General features: G+C 38.2%; 1 protein-coding gene across 5 annotated transcripts in view; it reads right to left on the bottom strand.

Annotated features, from left to right (window-relative positions):
* LOC108389720 (amine sulfotransferase-like) overlaps window positions 1-22146 on the bottom strand; it is a 34287-nt gene extending 12141 nt beyond the window's left edge. The window contains exons 1-4 of one of the 5 annotated variants that reach the window (XM_037017693.2): window positions 22045-22095; window positions 21624-21683; window positions 20512-20570; window positions 2481-2633 (exon numbers count right to left, since the gene is read on the bottom strand). In XM_037017693.2, coding sequence (XP_036873588.1) covers window positions 2481-2622 — 142 coding nt within the window. In that variant the 5' untranslated portion in view covers window positions 2623-2633; window positions 20512-20570; window positions 21624-21683; window positions 22045-22095. Of the gene's footprint in view, window positions 1-2480; window positions 2634-20511; window positions 20571-21513; window positions 21604-21623; window positions 21684-22044 lie in introns of those variants that run through there. The other 4 variants (XM_037017694.2, XM_073219438.1, XM_037017695.2 and 1 more) reach the window with 4 other exon arrangements.
* Between the last annotated feature and the right edge of the window lie 1754 nt (window positions 22147-23900).

Raw genomic sequence — 23900 nt, forward strand, 5'->3', positions numbered from 1 at the left:
TCAACACAGTGTGGTATTGGCATAAAAAACAGACACACAGATCAATGAAACAGAATGGAGAGTTCAGAAAGAAACCCATGCATATATATGGTTAATTAATTTAATGACAAATGAGCCAAGAACATACAAAGGAGAAAGGATAGTCTATTTAATGAGTGATTAAATGAAACATCCATTAACAAAACTGAGGAAAAACTGAACATCCATTAACAAAAGAATGAACTGGACCACTACTTACAGCCTACACAGAAATTCAATCAAAGTGGATTAAAGATGTGAATGTAAGACCTGAAACCTCAGAACTCTTAGGAGAAAACATAGGCAGTAAGTTCCTTGATGATTTGATTCACAAGGATTTTTTGGTTATGACACCAAAGCTAATGAAAAAAAATAAAAACAAAAAAGTGTATCCATTTAACTAAATGGTTTCTGTGCAGCAATGGTAACCATCAACAAAGTGAAAGGGCAACCTACAGTTTGGGAGAAAATATTGGCAAATCATGTATCTGATGAGGGGTTAATATTGAAAATAAACAAAAATAAACCCCTCAGTACCAACAAAACACAACCATCCAGTAAAAAAATGGGCAGAGGATCTGTACTGACTTCAGTGTGCATATACAGTTGTATTTATATGTGTATATTTATATGTTTATATGCATAGATGCATATATACACACACATAAATATTTTTGTCTGATCACAGGGCAATGACAGAAGAAACTCCACAGTGCAATCATAGTGCACAGACCAGGTAGCTTATAAATAACAGAAATCTATTTGTCACAGCTCTGGAGACTAGAAGTCCACGAGCATGGTGCCAGCAGATTCAGGGCTCTCTTCCCAATTCAGCTTTGGTCTCGTTGTACTCATATGGTGGACTGAGATAAGAATCTCCTCGAGCTTCTGTTGTTAAAGTATTAAACCAAATCATTGACGTTCTTTTTCTCATGACCTAATTAATGATTTCCCAAAGGCCCTATTTCCCAATACCATCACCTTTAGGGGTTAGGATTTCAATACATAAATTTTGGGTGGACACACATATTCAGACCATAGAATAAAAAAGAAAGAATGGATGTACATTTAACTTATCCCTCCTTTCCCCTAATAAATAAATAATATGGTAGCAGGAACTCCATCCCAAGGTCTCTCTCTGAATCCCTTGATAGACATTAAGGTAACCTGATGTTTCAAGTAGAACTTCTGGGCCACCAGAGTCCAACTGTTCATTCCACAGCCCTCAGAGATCCATAAGAGACTAACCTGAATCTATGCTCGTACTCTGTGTCAGGCTGGCTGCCAGTCACAACAGGACTCTCTCAACATTGCATTGATTGGGCACATGTGCCTTCAAATGGAATTGAAAGGTGTTCATAAAATTGAAAGTCCCTGCTGCTGACCCACAAAGTGCTGACTTGGCTTTAACTTAGGGGAACATCCAGGGAGAGTGCATGGGACTCTTAGGGCTCCCCTAGAGCTGCACTGCACACTGCAGGGTTTCACAGAGTCAGCTGAAGCATCAGAAATATTTCTAAAGATTCAGACCCTTTTTACTTCTCCTATAAACTCTTCCAATTTACTACTATGACCTGTTGGAAGCTAAAAATGACTTTTGAAGATCAGGATACTTTCTTATTAATTAATGTTTGTTTTATCTTATATTCAAGCATTATTTAAAATATGTATGATCTTCCAAATGATGATTGTTTTCTATCATTTAGATACAATATTTTTGATAAGCTAAGAGTCAAAAACCCATGACATTGGAAATGGGCATAGTGGGGTGAACTATTGCATGGACTGAATGGATGAGGATGGGAAGGGGCAGAAATAACGTGTCCTCAGAAAACAGTTCAAGATATAAAGCTGGGTTATCTGAGAGGAAATACACAGTATAGAAAGTGATATAAAAATCAGACATTTGTCGTATTGGGTCATCAGCAGGAAAAAGGTAGGATGAAGGAACCAGGGCCTGAGGTTCAACCATAGCAGTGAGGTGGGAGAACAGCCCCTAAGATCTTCCTATGCAAATCACTACTTAGGATTTTGCTTTAAGCCACTCTATGACTCAGAGACAAGTTTAAAATATTGGGATATATTCAATACAATTATTATTAGTATAAGTTAAATGTCCTTCTTCTCATGTCATTAAATACAGTTTCAAGCATCTGACCCAACTCCTTGCCTGAGGGTAAATATTCCTGCCTCCTTTCCCAGCCGCTTCACCACTAAGTTTTTGATATATTGTCTTCAATTGAATTGCTTCACCATTTTGTCCCTGTCACTTGCCAAAATCCACAATAACTTCAACTACATTGTAAAAACCTTATTTCATGAGATATTAAATTCTCTTAGACTTATAATACCCAATAGGTTTAGAATATATGATCATACATAATACTACTGGAAAAACTAAGTTCCCATATTACAGAAAAGTTATTTGTTTACTAGGTTAGCTGTTAGGGTAGAGAACTTACCGGATTTGGGATATGTGATTATGAAGACATCATCATCTCTGATTTCAAAATCATCTAAATTTTCTACAAAGTTCACATCAATTAGTTCAGATTTAAAATTATATCCTTTAAACTTGAACAAGGTTGTTTCTGCTTCTTCCATAATTCAGGTGCCTGCCAAAGACAGATAAAATTCTTTGCAAGAAATTTAGTAGAATGTTTTTCTCCCTTTGCATTTTTTGCTTTATGTTTGTATACTGAGAAAAGAAATTGATTTCTTGTTTTCTCCACAGACTCTGATAAGTTGCTAGCTCTGGAATCTACTATCCCAGTTTCTGAATGTGTGGCTTTGCCTCAATGCCCACGAGCCTGCTGTTCGTAGGCTGGGTCTTGATTTTACATGTGTGTACTCCATTCATGTAGCTACAATGGAAACAGTTAAAAGTAATAATTGTGATAATTTCAAAAGTGATGCTTAAGTGAGAATTCTGATGTAACTTAAACAGTAAAAATGAATACAAAAATATTATGTAAGCCAGATGCAGACGCACTTGTCCATTCCTCTAGCCTAACAGTCTGTGAGCTGGGCCTTTTTACTCCTGTAAAGGAACTACAATGCTTTAGGGTCGAACAGGATTTCAGAACAATTTCAACATAAATTTTCTGGGTAAGGTTTACCTATTTATGATATTTCTGATATCTTTAATTTTAATTTAATTTTATTTCTTAATTTTTAACTTATTTAGGGAAATTCTGAAAGTACAACTATGAAGTAACAGACATGAATATACAAAAGGAAGCCTGAGAAATTACAAGTGAGCTATTGTATTGTCCATAATGACAATTTCAATTACAACACAGAAAAAGTGTGAAGGAAAACATTCAAATAATGGGTCATATGTAGAATGTGCATCAAGCCTTGTCATCCTTTATGTGTATATTTGCTTTTCATTATATTCTGTTACTAGCTTTCTAGTAAAATCTCTTATGTATTAAGAACTCTGTGGTTAGTTGATTTTGAGTCTCATCAAGAGGAGTGTCAAGTTCTTTTTTTAAATTTCTTTTTCCCAAATAGGTAATCCCAGAAATAGCTGATGAAGAAGAGCACCAGAATTACACAATTTGAAAACAATTCAAGGTAGCCTGGGCCAAGGGCCATTATAAGAAAAAGGAAAATAAAAAATCTGTAAAATATTTTAACAGTCACACTGTAATTGCAAAACCTACTTTTGATAGCCTCTCTTCAAAAATGAGATATATGAAATGTATACATTGGTTGGAACAATAACAGCCAGGAATTCTGGAATTCCTGGTTGTAATTCATAGCCAGGACTAGAGTAGGGGACCATGAAAGGGAAGGTGGAGTAACAGAGAGAAGGTTTATTCTGTCAGTACGTTTATTTAAAGAGTCTTTTCTGGGCTCTCCTCCAGGGTTCAAGAGGAATAACCTGACTGAGACAATGAGGCCCTGATTTGGGCTCGAATACGGATTCTATTATAAGGAAGCAGTACTTCCTGAGGAGCAGCTGATTCCATGTCTTGTGATGAAAAAAGAAAGATGAGCCTGCAACATCTTCTCTTATTCTTTTAGAGCTATTGGGGAGAGTGCTAAAGGGTCAAAGGACTGCTAGTCACGCAGGGGTGACATTTGAAGAATCAGTGGGCATACAATAATTGCAATAAATTAGAACAATGAAATGTCATATGAAGTAGCATGAATTCATGATGATGCTTTTAAGAGGAATGCGCACAAACTTGATGTGATGTGAAACAAATTTTTAAACTTCCTAACAGAAATTATGTGACTTCCAATATAAATCTGATTTTTAAAAATGTAAATCAATTACCATTTTTAATAATGGTAAGTAGGACATGGTTAGAATGCATTTTAAAATAAATATGCATAGTTTATTAGTTTAAATGAAGGAATAATGAGAACTACAAATAAGAATATGTATGGTCAGGGGATTAAAGATGGCAGCATGAGAAGTGAGATAGAAACCTCCTCCCAATACCACATATAATATGAACATGTAGCAAATACAACTAATCCTGAAAGAGCAGCAGGAAAGAAGACTATGACAGACTGCCTACATCTGGGAAAAGATAAAATCTCACAGAAAAGTGTAAAGTAGCAAAGCTGAAATCCAGAGGGACCCAAGCCCTTCCCTGACCACAGCTCACAGGTGGGAGGAAGAGAGATGGAGCAGGGAGGGGGTGGAGGCCTACGACTGCTGAACAACCAGCCCTGGAGATCTGCTCTTGGAGCACAAGCCTACATTGCATGGTGCTCTGGAGATTAGTGGAGTTGTAAAGCTAAGACAGGTGGAATATTGAGAGACTGAGATTCCAGTTACTTGTGGAGAACAGGTACCAACAACTGGCTGCTTTGGGACAAAAGAAAGGCAGGTACTCTGAGAGACTTCCTAACAGTGAGAGGGCTGCTGAAAGGGCAAGAACTTCACAGAGTTTGCTACTCAGGAGAAAGAACAGGTGGACAAAATTGTCCCAGTGTACTCAGCGCACAGATTGGGAACATTCCGGAGCTTCAGGCACTCCATTCCATTAGCTAGCAACAGAACTCTGAAGCCACGCACCATGATACACAGTGTGCTGCTCCTTTCTTCCTGCAAGCACTGGCTTGCAAATATGCTGCCCCCACCATTGCACCAGCCCAGCCAGAGGGCAGCCCCACCTATGGCAGCTACAAGGGCATAGCATAGAGGCTCCTCCCTGTGCATTTGGGCCACTGGCCTTGGCAGTGGAGGCAGGCAATGCACCCAGTAAGCAGGAAAGAGCACTTTTCTCCAGGCAGGCACCAGCACTGCTCACCTGTGACCCCACCATTGCTCCAGGGACTGAGCAGCTGCATAGTGTAAAGCATCTGGACACTAGAGGATGCCTCCCACAAATACAGAATGTCAAAGGAAACTGTTTCAAACCAAAATCTCAAAAACACCAGACAAAGAGCCAAGTGAAACTGAACTCAGCTAACTTCCTGAGAGAGATTTCAAACTAAAAATTATAAACATGCTCACAGAGCTACAGAAAAATATTCAAGACCTCAAGAAGGAATTCAAGAAAGAGATAGAAACTTTGAAAAATACAGTATCTGAATGAAAAATACAATGGAGGGATTTAAAAGAAGATTAGATGAGGTAGAGGAGATGGTAAATGAAATAGAAATTAGAGAACAGGAATACAAAGAAGCTGAGATACAGAAAAAAATCTCTAGAAATGAAAGAATATTAAAGTACTGCATGAATAATACCAATGGCACAATATTCACATTAAAGGAGTATTAGAAGAAGAGAGATAAAAAAGGGACAGAAAGGGTCTTTGAGGAGGTAATTGTTCTCCAGTCTGGGGAAGGAGATCATCTCTCAGGCCATGGTGGTGCACAGATCTCACAACACAAGGGACCCAAGGAAGACAACACCAAGACATATAATAATTAAAATGGCAAACATCAAGGATAAGGAGAGAGTATTAAAAGCAGCCAGAGAGAGAAAAAAGATCATGTAAAAGATAAATCCATCAGGATATCATCAGCAGAAACCTTTGAGGCCATAAGGGTGTGGCATGATATATTTAATGCAATGAAGCAGAAGGGCCTTTAACCAAGAATACTCTACCTGGCATGATTATCATTTAAATTTGAAGGAGGGATTAAGCAATTCCCAGATAAGCAAAAGTTGAGGGAATTTACCTCCCACAAACCATCTCTGCAGTGTATTTTGTATTGACTGATCTGGATAGAGGTGCTCCTAAGGCTGAATAACTGTCACCAGAGAAAATAAAACCACAGTAAAGGAAGTAGACCAACTAATTACTAAGCAAATGAAAATTATATCAACTACCCCAAAAGTCAGTCAAGGGATCCTCAAAGAGTACACAATATAGCACCTAATGTATAAAGATTGGAGGAGGAAGAAAAACAAGGGAGGGGAAAAACTTTTAGACCATATTTGAAATCTTTGGTAACAATGAATCTAAAGCCTGCAATGGGAAAAAGCACATATCTATCAATAATCACCCTAAATGTAAATGGACTGAATGAGCCTATCAAAAAACATAGAGTTGGTGAATGGATAAAAAAACAAGACCCATATCAAATTTACCAAGTATCATAATTCCTCCAAGTGGTAAAGATACCTCAAGACAAATGCTGGGCATAGCAGCCACAGGGCATAAATCTGCAAAGAAGTAAAAAGCTAAGCTTTTCAAACAATATGGCTTCTCTCTCACTTACCAACTTTACATCTCCCTGTATGGCCCCAGAAGATGACTGGTTAGCCAGAGACGGGTAAGATTCCTCAAGGGAGGAACAACCTAAGACAGGCACAGTCGCAGGGGGGCCATCAGGTGAGAAATTGGGGATCAACAGTGGTGAGGCTTAGAACCTCACCCCTCCCCTGTTTTGAGAGAAATCTGCATCCGTGGATGTTTTAATGCCCTTGTCTAGCTTGGATTAACACATAGTCTACAGGCACACACCTGATCATCTACATTTGCCCTCTTACAGCACTAAATTATGTTTTCTACCTTTATCTTGCATCTACCTACCACTTCAGCATTTTATTAAAAAATAATAATAACAATAATAATAAGGGAGAAATGTGGGATCCACATATAAATCAAGTATAAAAATCAAATGAATATTCATATTTGACCTGATTGTTTATAGTTCATAATCTGTGATGAAAACCGAAAGTTTCTGTGATGACTGCCCTTGTACTGTTCACCATGTAAGAACTTATTCACTATGTAAGAATTTGTTCACCATGTAAGAACTTGTTCGTTATGCTTCAGAAGATTGGAGACTGAAGAGAATTAGGCTTGAGATGGATTAATGATTGTGCATTGAGCATTGACTTCCCTATACAGAATTTTATTGTTGTTAACAACCATTTGATCAATAAATATGAGAGATGCCCTCTCAAAAAAAAAAAAAAAAAGACCCATCTGTATGCTGCCTACAAAAGACTCACTTCAAACCCAAAGATATACACAGACTAAAACTGAAGGGATGGAAAAACATATTTTGTGCAACTAATAGGGAGAAAAAAGCAGGAGTTGCAGTACTTGTATCAGACAAAATAGACTTCAAACAAAAAAAGTCACAAGAGACAAAAAAGAACATTGCATAATGATAAGGGGGTCAGTCCAAGAAGAGGATATAACCATTATAAATATCTATGCACCCAACACAGGAGCACCTACATATGTGAAACAAGTAGTAACAGAATGAAAGGGGGAAACAGAATGCAATGTATTCATTTTAGGAGACTTTAACACACCACTCCTTCCAAAGGACAGATCAACCAGACAGAAAATAAGTAAGGAGACAGAGGTACTTAACAACACATTAGAACAGATACACCTAACAGACATGTACAGAACACTCCACCTAAAAGCAGTAGGATACACATTCTTAAGTGCACACGGAACATTTTCAAGAACAGATCATATGCTGGACCACAAAAAAAGGCCTCAGTAAATTCAGAAGGATTGAAATTGTACCAACCATCTTCTCAGACCACAAAGTTATGAAAACTATAAATAAGTTATACAAAGAAAACAAAAAAGCCCACAAACACATGGAGGCTTAACAACATGCTCCTAAATAATCAATGGATCAATGACCAAATTAGAATGGATATCAAGCAATATCTGGAGACAAATGAAAACAATAACTCAACACCATAAAATCTGTGGGACACAGAAAAGGCCCTGCTAAGAGGGAAGTATATTATAATACAGGCTTACCTCAGGAATGAAGAACAATACCATAAGAGCAGCCTAAACTCACAATTATTGAATTAGAAAAGGAAGAACAAGTGAAGTCCAAAGTCAGTAGAAGAAGGGACATAATAAAAATCAGAGCATAAATAAGTAAAATTGAGAAGAATAAAACAATAGAAAGAATCAATGAAACCAGAAGCTGGTTCTTTGAGACAATAAGCAAAATAGATGAACCCCTAGCCAGACTTACCAAGAAAAAAAGAGTACACACATAAAGAGAATCAGGAATGAAAAAGAAAAATCACTATGGTCACCACAGAAATACAAAGTATTAGAGAAGTCTATGAAAAATCATATGTTAACAAACTGGATAACCTAGAAACAATGGAGAACTTTTGAGAAAAATACAACCTTCCAAGACTGATCCAGGAAGAAACAGAAAATCTGAATAAACCAATTACCAGCAATGAAATTGAATTGATAATCAAAAAATTACCTAAGAACAAAATTTCTGGACCAGGTGTCTTCGCTTTTGAATTTTATCAATCATTTAATGAAGACCTAGTACCCATCTTCCTTAAAATTTTTGAAAAAGTAGAAGAGGAGGGAATGCTTTCAAACTCACTCTATATGACCAGCATGAATCTAATACCAAAATCAGGCAAAGACACTTCAAAAAAAGAAAATTACAGGCCAATATCCATGATGAACATAGAAGCAAAAATACTCAACAAAATATTAGCAAACTAAATTAAAAAATACATCAAAAAGATCATCCAAGCCTACTCCTCTCTCTGAGGCTGCCTGTATTTTCTAAGTATGTAACTAACTTTTCCCAACATTTCAGGGTTCTCCTCTCTCTCTGAGGTTGCCTGCACTTTCTCTCTAAGTAACTTTAAATAAAACTTTTACTCTGCTTCACTACTGTGTCTCTCTGCCCTCCAATTCTTTGTTGTGGCTGGGACAAGAATCAAGGAAAATTCACAATGCCCTACCCCCGACATATTTGGCTCCACGACTCAGATGGATTTCCATCCCTGGTAAGCCAAACTGACCTCTCCCACCTATACATTGTGCTGTGTGTCTTGGATGGATTACCACCCCCGGTAAGCCACATGTGCCTTGCTCCCTGCCTTGAGGCACTCACTCACTACCTCTTCTCTGAGATTTCTTCCCTTCATTCTCTGTCTCTTGTGGATCAAAAGCAGTCACACTCTGGGCACTGGTCGAGCAGTAAAGGCCCCAGAGCATTTGCCAGAAGACTCTCATGACAGGAAAAGTTGGTCATGGACCAGGAAAGATTGCATTAGGCCTCCTGCTGACTACAAGACAATGTCCATGCAATGGAGGCATACTGTAAAAGCACCCACTTCCAATCCCATGGCAAATCCCACACAGGGTTTAATATGTCCACCCAGAGGCTTCCTTTTCTGTGTTCTTGGATTTTTCCTACTTACTACATTTCTTCTCTCCACTCCTCCAAGCTTTTTGTGTTATCTGCTGTTAAGCTAATTGGGGAAAACCCCAGGGACCCCCATCTCCTGATCTCCTTGGCCGTGAGATGTACACCAGACTTAGCTGGAGGCAATATCCACTTGTACTCACCTTGTGGGGAACCCCTCCCTAGGAGGCAGGTCACATTGGGATCCTAGGGAATGTCACCCAGAGAAACCAGGAGATTTCTCCCTTTACTTTTCTTTTCGCCAACAGCTCCCTGCAGAAGCTAAGAGCCTTTTCACTCACCTTGATTCTATGGCCCTTTGTCTCTTCTGCACTAGGTTCTTTCTATCATCATTTTTGCTCTATTTGCCCTATTTTCCATTTAGAGGGAAACAGAGATTTTTACTCTGATGGGATCTGCAGGTCTGAATGAACTCTGACCTCCCATTTAGGACTCACTTCTCTGGCCTAGCCTGCCACCTGCAGGAGCACATAACCTAGGGCCAAAACCTCTTTCTCAGTACAGCACTTTTGTTTTCCTCACAGCTACCTCCTTCAGCCCAGGCAACTGGGAGATGATCTTTCCTAACTAGTTTAGTAGCTTCCCCAGGGACCTTGACCTCCTATTGTCCCCTGAGGAAGCTCTCAGATCTCCGGGAGTCTTGCCTGGCCAGAAAACTTCTTTATGCCTTTTGCTGACTCTAAAAGCTCAGTTAAGAGCTACCACTCTGCTTCTTCCACCCTTATCCGGGCACCTGTAATTACTACTAAAACCTTAACCAGTTAAGACTCGGCAAGTATAAAGACCAAAGTTTCCTTAGAATCCTAGAATCCTATTCTCCCATTTTCTCTGCACTTGCACCTCCTTCACTGTTCTCCTCTCATAAGCCTTTCTCCTCACCTGCTTATTACAAGTCAGCTTTCTAGCTATTTGCCTAGCTTGGTTGAGTCTCCTTCAGGGTCCCATAAGACCTCACTGTCAGCCTTTGTCAACACCTGCTATGTCTCATAGGACCACTTGTGGTAAGCCCCCTTTAACCCTTCGCTAGTAAGCCATGAGACTCTAGTAATCCATATCCCACTCGGAAACATCTAAGGTGGGACGCATTAGGTCTTGGGAAGCCAGCTGTGCCAGGACCCCTGGGATAGACCCTGGGATTCTGGGCTCTCTAACCCATTCTTCAGGACTACAGTCTTCTGTCCTCCTCTCCGAGATGTCCAGGACAGGAAGAATTAAATTTCCTTTCTTCCTAGATGAGCCACACTGTTGGGCTGCATTCTCTCCCACTGATCCCAATTCCACCCTAAGACTCTCAAACTCTAAGTGGGTGGAAAATTGAGCAGAGGTCCCTTATATTCAGGCTTGCTTCCATCTCAGAAGCCAGAAAGAACTCTGCCAAGCTAGCAAACGATACAGTCCTCTCCTTGCTCCTCTCCCTACTTTACTTCTGCCCCAATGTCAGCTTAAAACTGACCTTAGCTGAGCAAAAGGGTTATTAAAAAGGCTTGTAAGTCTGCTAGCAGCCGTCACTTGTCTGATACTAAGTTTCCCATTAGAAAGACTGCTGTTCCCTCAGTAGATCCTAACTGAAGTTTTAATGACAAAGATGCTCTGTGGAAAAAAATTGTTCTGTGCATAGAGACAGGCCTAAAGAATGCTAGTGTAACAGTTTACAACAGCTTACTCTTGGGCTTAATGTCTCAGTAATATGTTTGCTTACTCAAAAAGACAAAAGTCTTAATATTAAAAGAGCTAAGTTTTGCCAACTATGTAATTTTCTGTATCTTCCTTTAAATTTTTTTATTGTTGTAAAGGAGGGCAGAGGGCATCAAGAGTCAGGAAAAAGGACTAATAACATTTAACCTAACTGCCTAAAGCATGGGCCACCCAGTTTTGAATAAACAACCCGAGGCTAAACTTAGAAATGCACCTGCTTTAAGTTAGATTACTAGAAGTGGGCAACAGCCTGGGGACGTGATCCGTGATAAGTCACGTAGACATGCTTGGGTAAGCAAGAGATAACAATTGAAGCGGTCAGGCAACTGGAGTGTTCCTATATAAGCAATACCTAAAGTTGCCTGGGGGTCGGCAGCTCCGACTCGGCCTGCATGTCAGGGGAGGTGCTGTGGACCCCAGCTTGCTGGCTGAATAAAGACTTTGCCTGTATTTACATCTCCATGCCTGTGTGCTTTGTTCTCTCGGGAAAACCCTGAGTTCCTGGACCCTAACATTGTCACTTTGGTTAAATAAATAAATGTTGTTTCTTAATGACTTACAATATTATTTTAAGCAAGTGGCTTAAAAACTTTCTTCCCAAAATCAAATTCAAAAGGTACTTACACCTCTAGTTAACTCCAAGATTTTCCAGAGGTCAGAAAATTTCTTCCTCATACAGGAAAATGTTTTAGCTAATTCACTTTATACATTTAATATGTAATTACTTGGGAACCACTGTGAAATGAATGATGCTAAACTTTATATTACTAAACTACAGAAATAACCAAATTTCCTTGTCAACTGTAACCTTAGCCATTTCTAAGTCTTTTATCATTTATAATTGCTGCTGTTTTATTCCAAAACTAGTAAAAAACCTAGATTCAAGCAAAGCAAGAATTACCTAAGACTTAGTAAACTAAAGATGATAATTTTAATTTTCATGACATTTTGTTTCAAATGTTGATAACCTCTTAAACAGAAAAAGTGTTATTGTAAACTTTTAATCTGTCTTACAAAAGTTTAGTAAATTATACCTTTAAAGCAGAATTGAAACATGTATCTTTCTTTCTCTATCTTACCTGATCCCTACAGAATTTAATATGAATATTTTCATGTTATGGACATATTTTTATTTGCATAAATTCAATAAGAATATGCTCTCCTTGAAACATGACACAATGGAAAACACTGGTTATTACCAAGGCTTTGACTGGAAGGTCATATTTGAGACACATGCATAGACTCAGATATGACCAGACAGCTTTAAGGAACTAAGGTTGACTTTATGGAGCCAACAAAGTCCCTTGGAAGGACTGGCCTAATACCTTGCTTACAGGGTTCCCAGCAGCCTTACCAGGTCAGTAAGGAGGGTCACTTCCTGGCAGGTGCAGGAACCTCAGAATATCTTGGGACCTCAGGAAGAGAAGAATTCACCCAAATCTACAGGTATTGCAGGCAAAACCTGATGGCAGGTCTGGCTCAGCCTTCCTGTCCTTGAGAGGCCTTTAAAAGCTCAATCTGAAATTCCTTATAAAAAAGTTCCAGCAGAACACATTTAAAAGATCCTATACGATCAATCGCTTTTCTTGCTGCACTTATGTAAATAATCAAGCCAAGTGTTCTAAAGCTAAATTTATTTTCTTAATATGGTTACCTGTAATAAAAATGAGGATGACTTTAGAGAGAAAAGTATTGTTTCAATAATGCAGCTTTATCTATATTAGATTCTAATGATGCCACGGTTCTTGTGTGCGGAGTCAAAGAATGAGCTTAGCAAACGCACAAGGTAGGAGAGCCAGGGAGAGGCTTTTATTTAGAGATAAAGTGAGAGGACAGAAATCCTGGCTCATACCAGTAGGAGACAAGAGAGCCAGGGGTTATGCATTGTCTAGGGGATTTATAGGCAGTTGAGGATTTTTGGTAATTGATAAAGGGTTTAGGGGGTAGACTTGTTAAAAGTGGTCTTAGAATGTTTGTCCTTGATGAGACATTAAGTCCCTTTTATCATGCTAAAGTGAATCTTACACATGATTACAAATGATTAGCATAATAAAAACATGGGCTATTTCCCTTTTTCTGGGGATTATTAACTGATCTCACTGAAGAATGACTCTAGAGCTTAATGTTTAACACAGAGTTTTGGTAGGGGGTTTCCTTGCATGTAGTTACATTGCTCTGACTGTAAATATCCTGCTTTGCTTTTTCTGGAGGCCCTCACCCTACTCTGACTACACCACGGTCCCTGTCTCACTAATACCAGTCATTGTGAAATAAACTAAATCCTAAATTCTAGTTTCCTCTAATAGCTACCTATGACTCTCAAAATATTCCCAGCTTTTTCCCATCTCAATTAGAAATCTTACTATTCCTAATCCTCATATTTGGCCATGCATTCTCAATCTCACTGTCAAGTTTGTTCTTCCAGAATGGAAAGTCCAACTTGAGATGTTGCTCAGACAAGGATTTCAACCTCTGTCTCTGACAAGCAGTGAAGAATCTACTAGCTGATCAAGTTTCTCAGACTCATCAGAGGCTCTCAGAATCATGAGTTCAGTTCCACTTTTAGAACTGGGCATCCTGGCTACTACCCTTTGCTAAACTCCTAATGCTTCTACTAGCCCCACTGTGTGATCCATGCTTACTAAACCTCTTAACTAAATTTATTTCTTCCAGATTATAGTCCCTTGAAATTAAAGTCCTGTTGTCCTGAAAGTTCAAGCCCTTACCAACTGATAAATCAGTCAACTTCCTGAAGCCAGTGCCTTATCAGAATATGCAACATATATACATCAGTCCCAATAGGCTTTAAGAGAATTTGGACTCGCTCAGGTCATAGCCTGACCCATCAGAGGACAAGCCTCTCTACAGCCCTGGGACCCAAGTTCTCATCAAAGTATGGAAAGATAGGTCACCCCAATTTCAATTGCAACCTATTTGGAAAGGACCCTACCCTGTCCTTATGTCTACCCCCTCAGCTGTCACGGTCCCTGGAGTTTACAGCTGGATTCATCATTCTTGCGTAAAGAGGTGGAAAGATCCAGCAGTGCAGAATCATGAGACCCAAGAATCCAGCTACACCTGTGAGCCCGTAAAAGATCTAAAATATTTCTTCAAGTGACAGCCACCTAAGATAAGTGCTCCATAACTTCAGTTCCCTAACTCTTTTTAGGCATCCTTGTGAGAGTGGAACTTATTATACATTTCCTATGCTATTGTGAAACTCCTTTGCTTTAGTCAGCAAAATTTCTGCCCTTATTATGTTTAGACCTTAAAAAGAAAAAGGCCTTAAACATCCCATCAGTACTATTATTATCCCTCACCTATTAGTTCCTCTCCTGGCTAAACCAAATAGTCAAATCCTTCACAGGGTGGGTGTGACTCTGGCTAGCACATTTCATCCCCCTCCTTGTAGTAATAGTATGAGCTCTCAAATTCAGACACTGCTAACTTAACCTTCTAATACAATTTGTGTCTTCTTGCCTAGAAGCAATCAAACTGCAGATGGTCATAAGACAAGGATTCCAACCTGTACCCTCCAATGACAATAACACCTCCATCTTCGTGGGACCACTTGACAGACACTCCTACAGCCAGACTGAGTCCTCCTTGCCTCAACAAATAACAAGCAGCTAAAACCCCTACCTGGGTTCTCTTCCTGTCCTAATCTCCACCATCCCAATAGTCAGCAAGCAGAGGGATCCAAGTAACTACACCATCCATCACAAGCAGCCAGAGTGGTCATTGCCCCTCACTCCAATGATTTGTTAGTCCCAACTACTTGAGGGGGGAATGTTAGGTAGGAAAATAGATATGAGCAGAGTGGAAAGAACAAGGTCAGTAAAGCCCCCTAGAAAGGATTTGTGAGGGCTAAAAATTAACTTGCATTTCTGCTTCTGTATTAGTGCTTGTCTCAGTAGAAGTGGCAGACAGCAATATCTTGTTATTGCAAAACTGTTTTATTGAAAGAACTGTTATTTCAAACTGGTGTGTATTAGTCAACCTAGGAAGAGGCAATTGACCTAGAAACTAGTCTCAGGCAACTAAGCAAAACTAGGACAGTTAGTCAAAAGGAAGTTCAGAGAGTATAAAAACGTTGACCAAACTCTTGAGGTTTGCTGTTAGCTAATCTAAGGCTGGCAGCCCCTGTGCAGGTGGTCTTACTGCTAATAAATAACTTCTTTTTCTCCCGTAATCTGGTTGTGGTCTGGTGTGTCTGTGCTCTCCCAGTACAAGCAGTTGGTTCTGGAAATTCAGGACTAGCAGGATTCAGTTAATCAGTTAAAACTAGACAGCCAGAAATACTCAGAATTAAAGTTAATCAGTTAAAGCTCAAAAGGTCAAGAGCAACTTGGCCTTGAATGTTTGAATATTCCCCAGATAAAGAGAAGTATCTGAGCACAGCCCATGTCTTCATTGTGTCAACTAGATCATTGTAAGATTTACTTTAGCCTGCTAAAAGGCCCACCTATAAACAGCATAATAAAGACAGGGAGATCGCAACTTAAAGCCAAAATTGTATGCAGGAAGTTAAGAAAGATTGTTAACATACTATTTAGTAAAAAACAAATAACTCTGGCTCAGAACCTCACCCCCCCTGCTTTGAGAGAAATCTTCTGCATCCGTGGATGTCTTGCTGCCCTTGTCTAGCCTGGATTAATTCTTAGTCCATAGGCACACACCTGATCATCTGATCATCTATATTTGCCTTCTTACAGCACTAAACTATGTTTTCTACCTTTATCTTGCATCTACCTACCACTTCAGCATTTTATTAAAAATAAAAATAATAATAATAATAGGAGAAATGTGGGATCAACATATAAATCAAGTACAAAAATCAAATGAATATTCATATTTGACCTGATGGTTTATAGGTCATATTGCATGATCAAAACCGAAAGTTTCTGTGATGACTGCCCTTGTACTGTTCACCATGTAAGAATTTATTCACTCTGTAAGAATTCGTTCACCATGTAAGAACTTGTTCGTTATGCTTCAGAAGATTGGAGACTGACGAGAATTAGGCTTGAGATGGATTAATGATTGTACATTGAGCATTGACCCCCCTATACTGAATTTTATTGTTGTCAACAACCATTTGATCAATAAATATGAGAGATGCCCTCTCAAAAAAAAACAAAAAAAAACAAAAAAAAACAAATAACTCTGCCCATCCTGGAGGAAGGACAGACAGTCTTGACTGATATGTTACCAAACCAGGAAGCTGCTATCCTGGGAAGGGACCAGAGCAGTAAATTTCTTGTGTTAAGTTAATTTTGCAGAATTACCTAGAGGACTGATAAGAAACTTAGTGTCTCATCAAAGATACTTGAGACCACATAACAAGTACACACCCGTAGCCCTTTGTCACATTCCTGAAAATCCTTAAAAGGAAGAACCTGAACCTTTCAGGTGCTCCTCTCTCTGAGGTCACCTGTACTTTTTAAGTGCATAACTAATTTTTTCCAGCCTTTCAGGGCACTCCTCTCTCTCTCAGGTTGCCTGCACTTTCTCTCTAAGAAACTTTAAATAAAAATTTTACTCTGCTTCCAAAGAAAAAAAAAAAGATCATCTATCATGATCAAGTAGGATTTATTCCAAGGATGCAAGGATGGTACAGTATTCAAAAATCCATCAACATCATCCACCACATCAACAAAATAAAGGACAAAAATCACACAATCATATCCATAAATGCTGAAAAAGCATTTGACAAAATTCAACATCCATTTGTGATAAAAACTCTCAACAAAATGCATATAGAGGGCAAGTACCTCAACATAATAAAGGCCACATACAACAAACATACAGCCAACATCACTTAACAGTGAAAAGCTGAAAGGTTTTCCTCTATGATCAGGAACAAGACAAGTATGCCTACTTTCCCCACTTTTAGTCAACATAGTACTGCATGTCCTAGCCACAGCAATCAGACAACACAAAGAAATAAAAGGCATCCAGATTAGAAAAGAAGAAGATAAACTGTCACTGTTTGCAGGTGACATGATATTGTACATTTTAAAAACCCTAAAGAATCCACTCCAAAACTACTAGATCTAATATCTGAGTTCAGCAAAGTTGTAGAATACAAAATTAATACACAGAAACCTGTTGCCTTCCTATACACTAATGTGTACCAGAAAGAGAAATCAGGAAAACAATTCCATTCACAATTGCATCTAATAGAATAAAATACCTAGGAATAAACCTAACAAAGGAGGAGAAAGTCCTATACTCAAAAAACTATAAGACATTCATGATAGAAATTAAAAAAGACAGCAATAAATGAAAATATATCCCATACTCATTGGTAGGAAGAATTATTATTGTCAAAATGGCCATCCTGCCTAAAGCAATCTACAGATTCAGTTCAATCCTTATCAAAATACCAATAGCATTATTCAATGAACTAAAACAAATAGTTCTAAAATTCATATGGAACCACAAAAGATGCCAAATAGCCAAAGCAATCCTGAGAAGGAAGAATAAAGCTAGGGGAATTATGTTCCCTTACTTCAAGCTCTACTACAAAGCCACAGTAATCAAGACAATTTGGTTTTGGCACAAGGACAGATCCATAGATCAATGGAACAGAATAGAGAGCCCTGATATAAACCTAAGCATATATGGTCAATTAATATATGATAAAGGAGCCATGTATATACAATGGGGAAATGAGAGCCTCTTCAACAACTGGTGTTGGCAGAACTGGACAGTTACATGCAAGTGAATGAAACTAGATTACTATCTGAACTCCATACACAAAAGTAAACTTGAAATGAAGACCTGAATGTAACTCATGAAACCATAACACTATTAGAAGAAAACAGGCATAACATAAACATGGGCAACTTTTTCCTGAACCATCTCCCTGAGCAAGGGAAACAAAACAATAAATGCACAAATTGGAATACATTAAACTAAAAACTTCTGTACATCTATAGACTCCATCAGTAGAACAAAAGGCTTCCTACATTATGGGACAATATATTCACAAATGATATACCCGACAAGCAGCTAACATCCAAAATATATGAAGAATTCACATACTTTAACACCTAAAAAGCAAATAACCTGATTAAGGAATGGGCAGAGGATCTGAACAGATGCTTCTCCAAAATAGAAATTCAGAGGGTATTATGCTCAGTGAAATAAGTCAGGCAGAGAAAGAGAACTACCAAATGATTTCACTCATTTGTGGACTATAACAACAAAGCAAAACTGAAGGAACAAAACAGCAGCAGACTCACAGAATCCAAGAAGGGACTAATGGTTACCAAAGGAGAAGGGTGAGGAAGGGTGGGTGGGGAGGGAGGGAGAAGGAGATAAAATGGCATTATGATTGGTACACATGGTGTGGGGGGGTCACAGGGAAGATAGTATAGCACTGAGAAGACAAGTAGTGCGTCTGTGGCATCTCACTATGCTGATGGACAGTGACTGCAATGGGGTGTGAGGGGTACTTGAAAATATGGGTGAATATCATAACCACAGTGTTGATATTGTGAAACATTCATAACAGTGTATATAGATGATACCCCAATAAAAAAAAAAGAATATGTATCATCAAGGTGGCTAAAATAGAACTTTCATTATAAGGCTTTTAAAGATAAGCTTTAAATAGAACTAAAAAAGAAGTGTTACTATTAAGGGTTTTAAAGGTAAGTTTTAATATGCTGTGCCCATGTTAAACTGAAAGTTAATTTTCTTTCATTACCTACGTGGACAAAGTTTCCCTAGTCTATAAGACTATGAAACATTTTTCTTTACCTTTTACCAATCTACCTATAAAGGAAAGATTTTATGTCTTATCTAAGTAATTTCCCATGCTTCATGTTGTTTTTACCACGTCTTTGATTACCTTAGAAAACTGAGGCTCAAAATTAAAAGAGCAAATTTTGCTCACAACTTTGGAGCCTATTTATTGGCTTTTAAAATATGTTGTCACTTTTATTAAGTGGGTAACTAAGTATTATATATAAGTGGCCTATGATCCTAATTAATCATGTGTTTTAAAACTTTTTGATATTTTTGACAAAATCATGTGTTTTAAAACTTTTTGATATTTTTCACAAAAACTAAATTCTAAATGAAGTCTTGTTGACCTCCTAATAATTTCAGGACTTTGCAGAGAATCCCTGAAACATCTCAAAAGATTTGTTCTCTCTCCTTATAATAAGAGAGAATAGAAACTAATTAGGCTTATTTGCTATGTTAACTTATTGGAAAATATTATTAAATAAGAAGTGATGCTAAACCTCTTCAGATTGTATTAGTACAGAAATATCAAACTTCCTTGTCATGTGCTTTATAATAACATAGCATCAGATCTTAAACATGGCCAATTTTAAGTGTTTCACCTATTTTTTTTTATTAACATAATAGATCAGTTTATGGACAACATTAGGGGACAGAGTGGGAAGGTGCCAGGGCCCATAGCAATGAGCTTCCCAGGAATAGACCAACAGACAGACAAGACAACAGAGGAGCAGACAGGTACTGTTTTACTCTAATGCTTTGAAAAAGTGTTTGTCTTCAATAAGATTTATGATGAGGATTCTAACAACCATATGTTTCTGATAACATTCAGATCATACCACCAAACTGGATAATAATTTAAAGAACTCTAAAGGAGAAACTGATGGCTTCATAAAACTGCTAACAAAAGATCAAAATCAATGAGATTTTAATTGCATGGAACTGAATAAAGTGAGGGTGAATATAATTTCTATGACTTTTGGCTTGAAACATCGCTCTTTCTTCAATGTTTGTTTCTCCATATCTAAGGAAACCTTTTCTCTTTTCTATTAAACAATCAGCAATTTGGTAATGGGTACCTTTTGGAACAGGATGAAACAATTATTCTATCACCCTACCTCATCCCTCTAGAATTTAGAAACTCTTAGTGACTATTCTAATTTTTTGGTAATGTATTCATTTGTATAAGATTCTCTTCCTCTTCTAACAGGGCACAATTGAAAACACAGGTGATATTATCAAGTCTTTGACTGGAAAGCCATATTTGAGGGAGATAAACAGACTCACATGATGAGACAGCTTGAGGCAACTAAGGCTGACTTTATGGACCCAATACGGCCCCTTGGAGAAATCACTCTGGTACCTTGTTTGTAGTGTTTCCAGCAGCCTTACCTGGTGAGCAAGGAAGGTCAATTCCTGGTAGGCTTAGGGACCTCAGGATATGTGGGGACCTCAAGAAAAGATGAATTAATGCAAATTTATGTGTTTTGCAGGCTAAATTTGATGGCAATTCCTTGGCTTGGCTTCCTAGTCTCAAGATATTGTTAAGAGTTTAAATTCAGACAACTTTTGGCATGTTCCAACAAAGTCAGCTGTCAAAGAGTCTATATGGTTAATCTATTTCTACTGCACGTATGTCAATATTCATGCTAAGATTAATGAGACTAGATGTAAGTTGCAAACAAATTGGTCTGATTTTGATTACCTCTGTTAGAAATGGGGATAACTGTAGAGAGAAAAATTATGTTTCAGCAAAGTCTATACCACAGCTTTGTGGATGCCAGATTCAAGTCTTATACATTGTCTTTGAGGTGTTTTTTTTTTGACCTATAAACTGGACTGGGACCAAAATTCTTGTAGTTTCCTTCAGTATTTGGCTATAACCCTCCAAACAAATACTTCCAATTTTCTTCCAACCTTCTGACTTGGAGTCACCGAGAACTAGAACTGCCCTTTTCCAGAAGACATGCATGTTAAGTTGGAAATCTTGGTTTAAACTTCAGTGAAATTACCACAGCAGCTCATCTATGGACCATGCCCGCTGCTATATAGCCACTGAGAAAGATCACCAGGGACATTAAGGATGCATACCAGGAAAATTTGTCAGATTACCACTGCCTGGCCTCACCCTATCTGAAGATGTTTTAAGCCTGATGTGTAAAAATCTTTCAACCTGCTGACTTCAACTCAGAAACTGGAATTGTAATCTGCTCCAATCATATTATTTTTCTTTGATTACATAGAAATTCTATTGTTAAATATGCAATGGCTTGCACAATATAGGCATAATTTTGGGAGCTGACATGCATCATTGCCTCCTTTAGTGAGTTTAACTGAACTTATCTAATGTCAGGGCTAAGGGACTGGTTCCATGGGGTAGATCAGTGTACAAACCCAACTTCAAGCCTGGGATACTTCTTGGACTTGAGCGGGAGCAGAATACATCACCCCAGAATGTGCTACGTTGGCAGGTGAATTCTTTAGCTGGAGGAAGAAAGACCCACCAGAAAAAGTAACAGCTTTTCACATCTTCCTCTATTGTATAAATAAGTTAAATAGGTAACCTGTACCAGGAAAAAAGCAATTAATAAATATACTCTTTTATATCAGAAAGACTTATGTGCATGGCAGAACAGGAATATGTTTACCAAACAATTGCTCTTCTTATCTGGAGTGAATCATTTTCTTCCCATTTGAAGCTCCAAATCCCCACTTCCCTCCCCTTATCTTAGGCAGTATATAAGCCTCTGTACATGCCTGAATGTTTTTAGACCTTTGTGTCTTTGAGGTGCTCCTATATATCGGTATTTAAGATTATTTTTCTCTTGTTTGTCTTTTGTAAACATACTTACAGAACTAGCCAAAGAATGCAGAAGAGAAGAATAGAAAAGTTTTATGCCTTTATACAAGAATAAACCTACTCACCTTAGGAATTAGCTTAAATGATGAGTTAACTTCTGATGTAAATGCACGAGTAGAACAATTATGTTGCCACAGGTAAAGAAATAGAGATGAAGACTAAATATTCCACAAAGATGTAATGATTGACTAATTGGAAATGTTCCCAGAATTAATAATTCTCTCAAGAGGGTGATTTGGCACATGTCAACATGCATTTTCCAATACATGGGTTAATATCTGTTCTATTTACCACAAATAATGGATGGTAATGATTCAACCAAATCAAAGCTATTCAGGCCTCCTGGGGAGGGTTCAAAGTATCTGTTTAGGAATAGCTCCAGAAAGGAATGATGTTCTACCTGGTGTCCCATCCAACCCTCTGGTGTCCAAAGGTCACCAGTACAATGGATCAAGCTGCTCCTACTTCAAGGTCACTATTTCTGTGATATTTAAATCTTTCTAAGAGGAGAAAGCCATATATGAGGTAGTAAATAGATTTCCTTTGAAGGACTAGACATTTTCCTAATTTCTGCAATATGTTTCACACAAATCTAATGCTCACCTAACTACTGGTATCCATTTATCTGCCATCATCCCATAAGTATGCATATGTTAGTAAGATTTTCATAGCACTCCATCACAGAGGTAGAGTTAGGTACTGGGGTTGGTCCTTCAAATAGTTTGTGTCATCTTACTCATAGTTTCATACTCTATCCACTCAGTTTGTCTTCTAACTAGAATGGCCAGAAAGTTATATATACTAAGACCTACTCAAATTCCATCTATATTCACCAGGGTTATTGACCTTATCTGCAGCTTCTCTTCTAATGCTTCTTTAATGGCAGATACTTCTTCCTGTACACTAAGATAATTCATGACTCTTTTGCATCTGTTGACTTTGCACTGCACATGCAATCTGATTTGGAAAATAACACACGCTCTTCTTAACATAGCTCCCATTACTTCTATTTAGTAGCACTATACCAGGCAAAGCCAGCTTGTATTTCTTCCTTGAAACATTTCTTAATATCTTTGGAATTCATGAGTACATCTCTCCTATCAACACATTTCATTAAATAAACAATTGATTCACAGGAAGGCTTCATTCCCTTTTATTGGAGAAATTTTAACTGTTAACAAAATGAGACTATTGTAACACAAGTTGGATTTTGTAATTATTCAAACTGCCTATTTCTCTCAGTAATTTATAAATTAAAAAATAACCCACTACAAGAAGACAAAGGTTGTTACTGTGTTGAAAAAATTAAATATGACTCATTTATTAAAAAGAATAACTTGAAGAAAGTATAAGTGAACATGTGGTTATTGAAATTTTAAATTATTTGCCAAGTGTAAAGTATTGCAAAGGCTGAAATCCTACCCACTGAAGGTTTTGAGCAAAAACCCTGACCAATTATTAATGGCTAATAAATTGTGGCCCAGACATAATAATAGAAAACAATATTAAAAATATTTTTAGGAGGGCAGAGCCAAGATGGCAGCATGGGTAGGAAAGTGGGAATCTCCTCCCCAAAACATTTACATTTTTGAAAATACAACAAATACAACTTTCCCTAAAAGAGAAACCAGAAGACACAGGACAACAGCCAGACTACAACCACACCTGCGAGAAAGCAGTGCTTGGTGAAAGGGGTAAGATACAAGCTGCAGCCCAGCAGAATCTGAGGTCCCTCACCCCAGCTCCCAGTGGGAGGAAAGGAGTCAGAGCAGGGAGGGAGAGGGAGCCCAGGACTGCTGAACACACAGCCCTAACCACCCACAACAGAGCGCAGACACACAGTGCATGCATGAGGTGCTGGAAACTAGGGAAGCAGGACAGTAAGACCTGTGAGCAGGTCCCGCAGCCGGTGCCCCTGGTA

Source organism: Manis javanica, chromosome 13, assembly GCF_040802235.1.
Source record: "Manis javanica isolate MJ-LG chromosome 13, MJ_LKY, whole genome shotgun sequence".
NCBI lineage: Eukaryota > Metazoa > Chordata > Mammalia > Pholidota > Manidae > Manis > Manis javanica.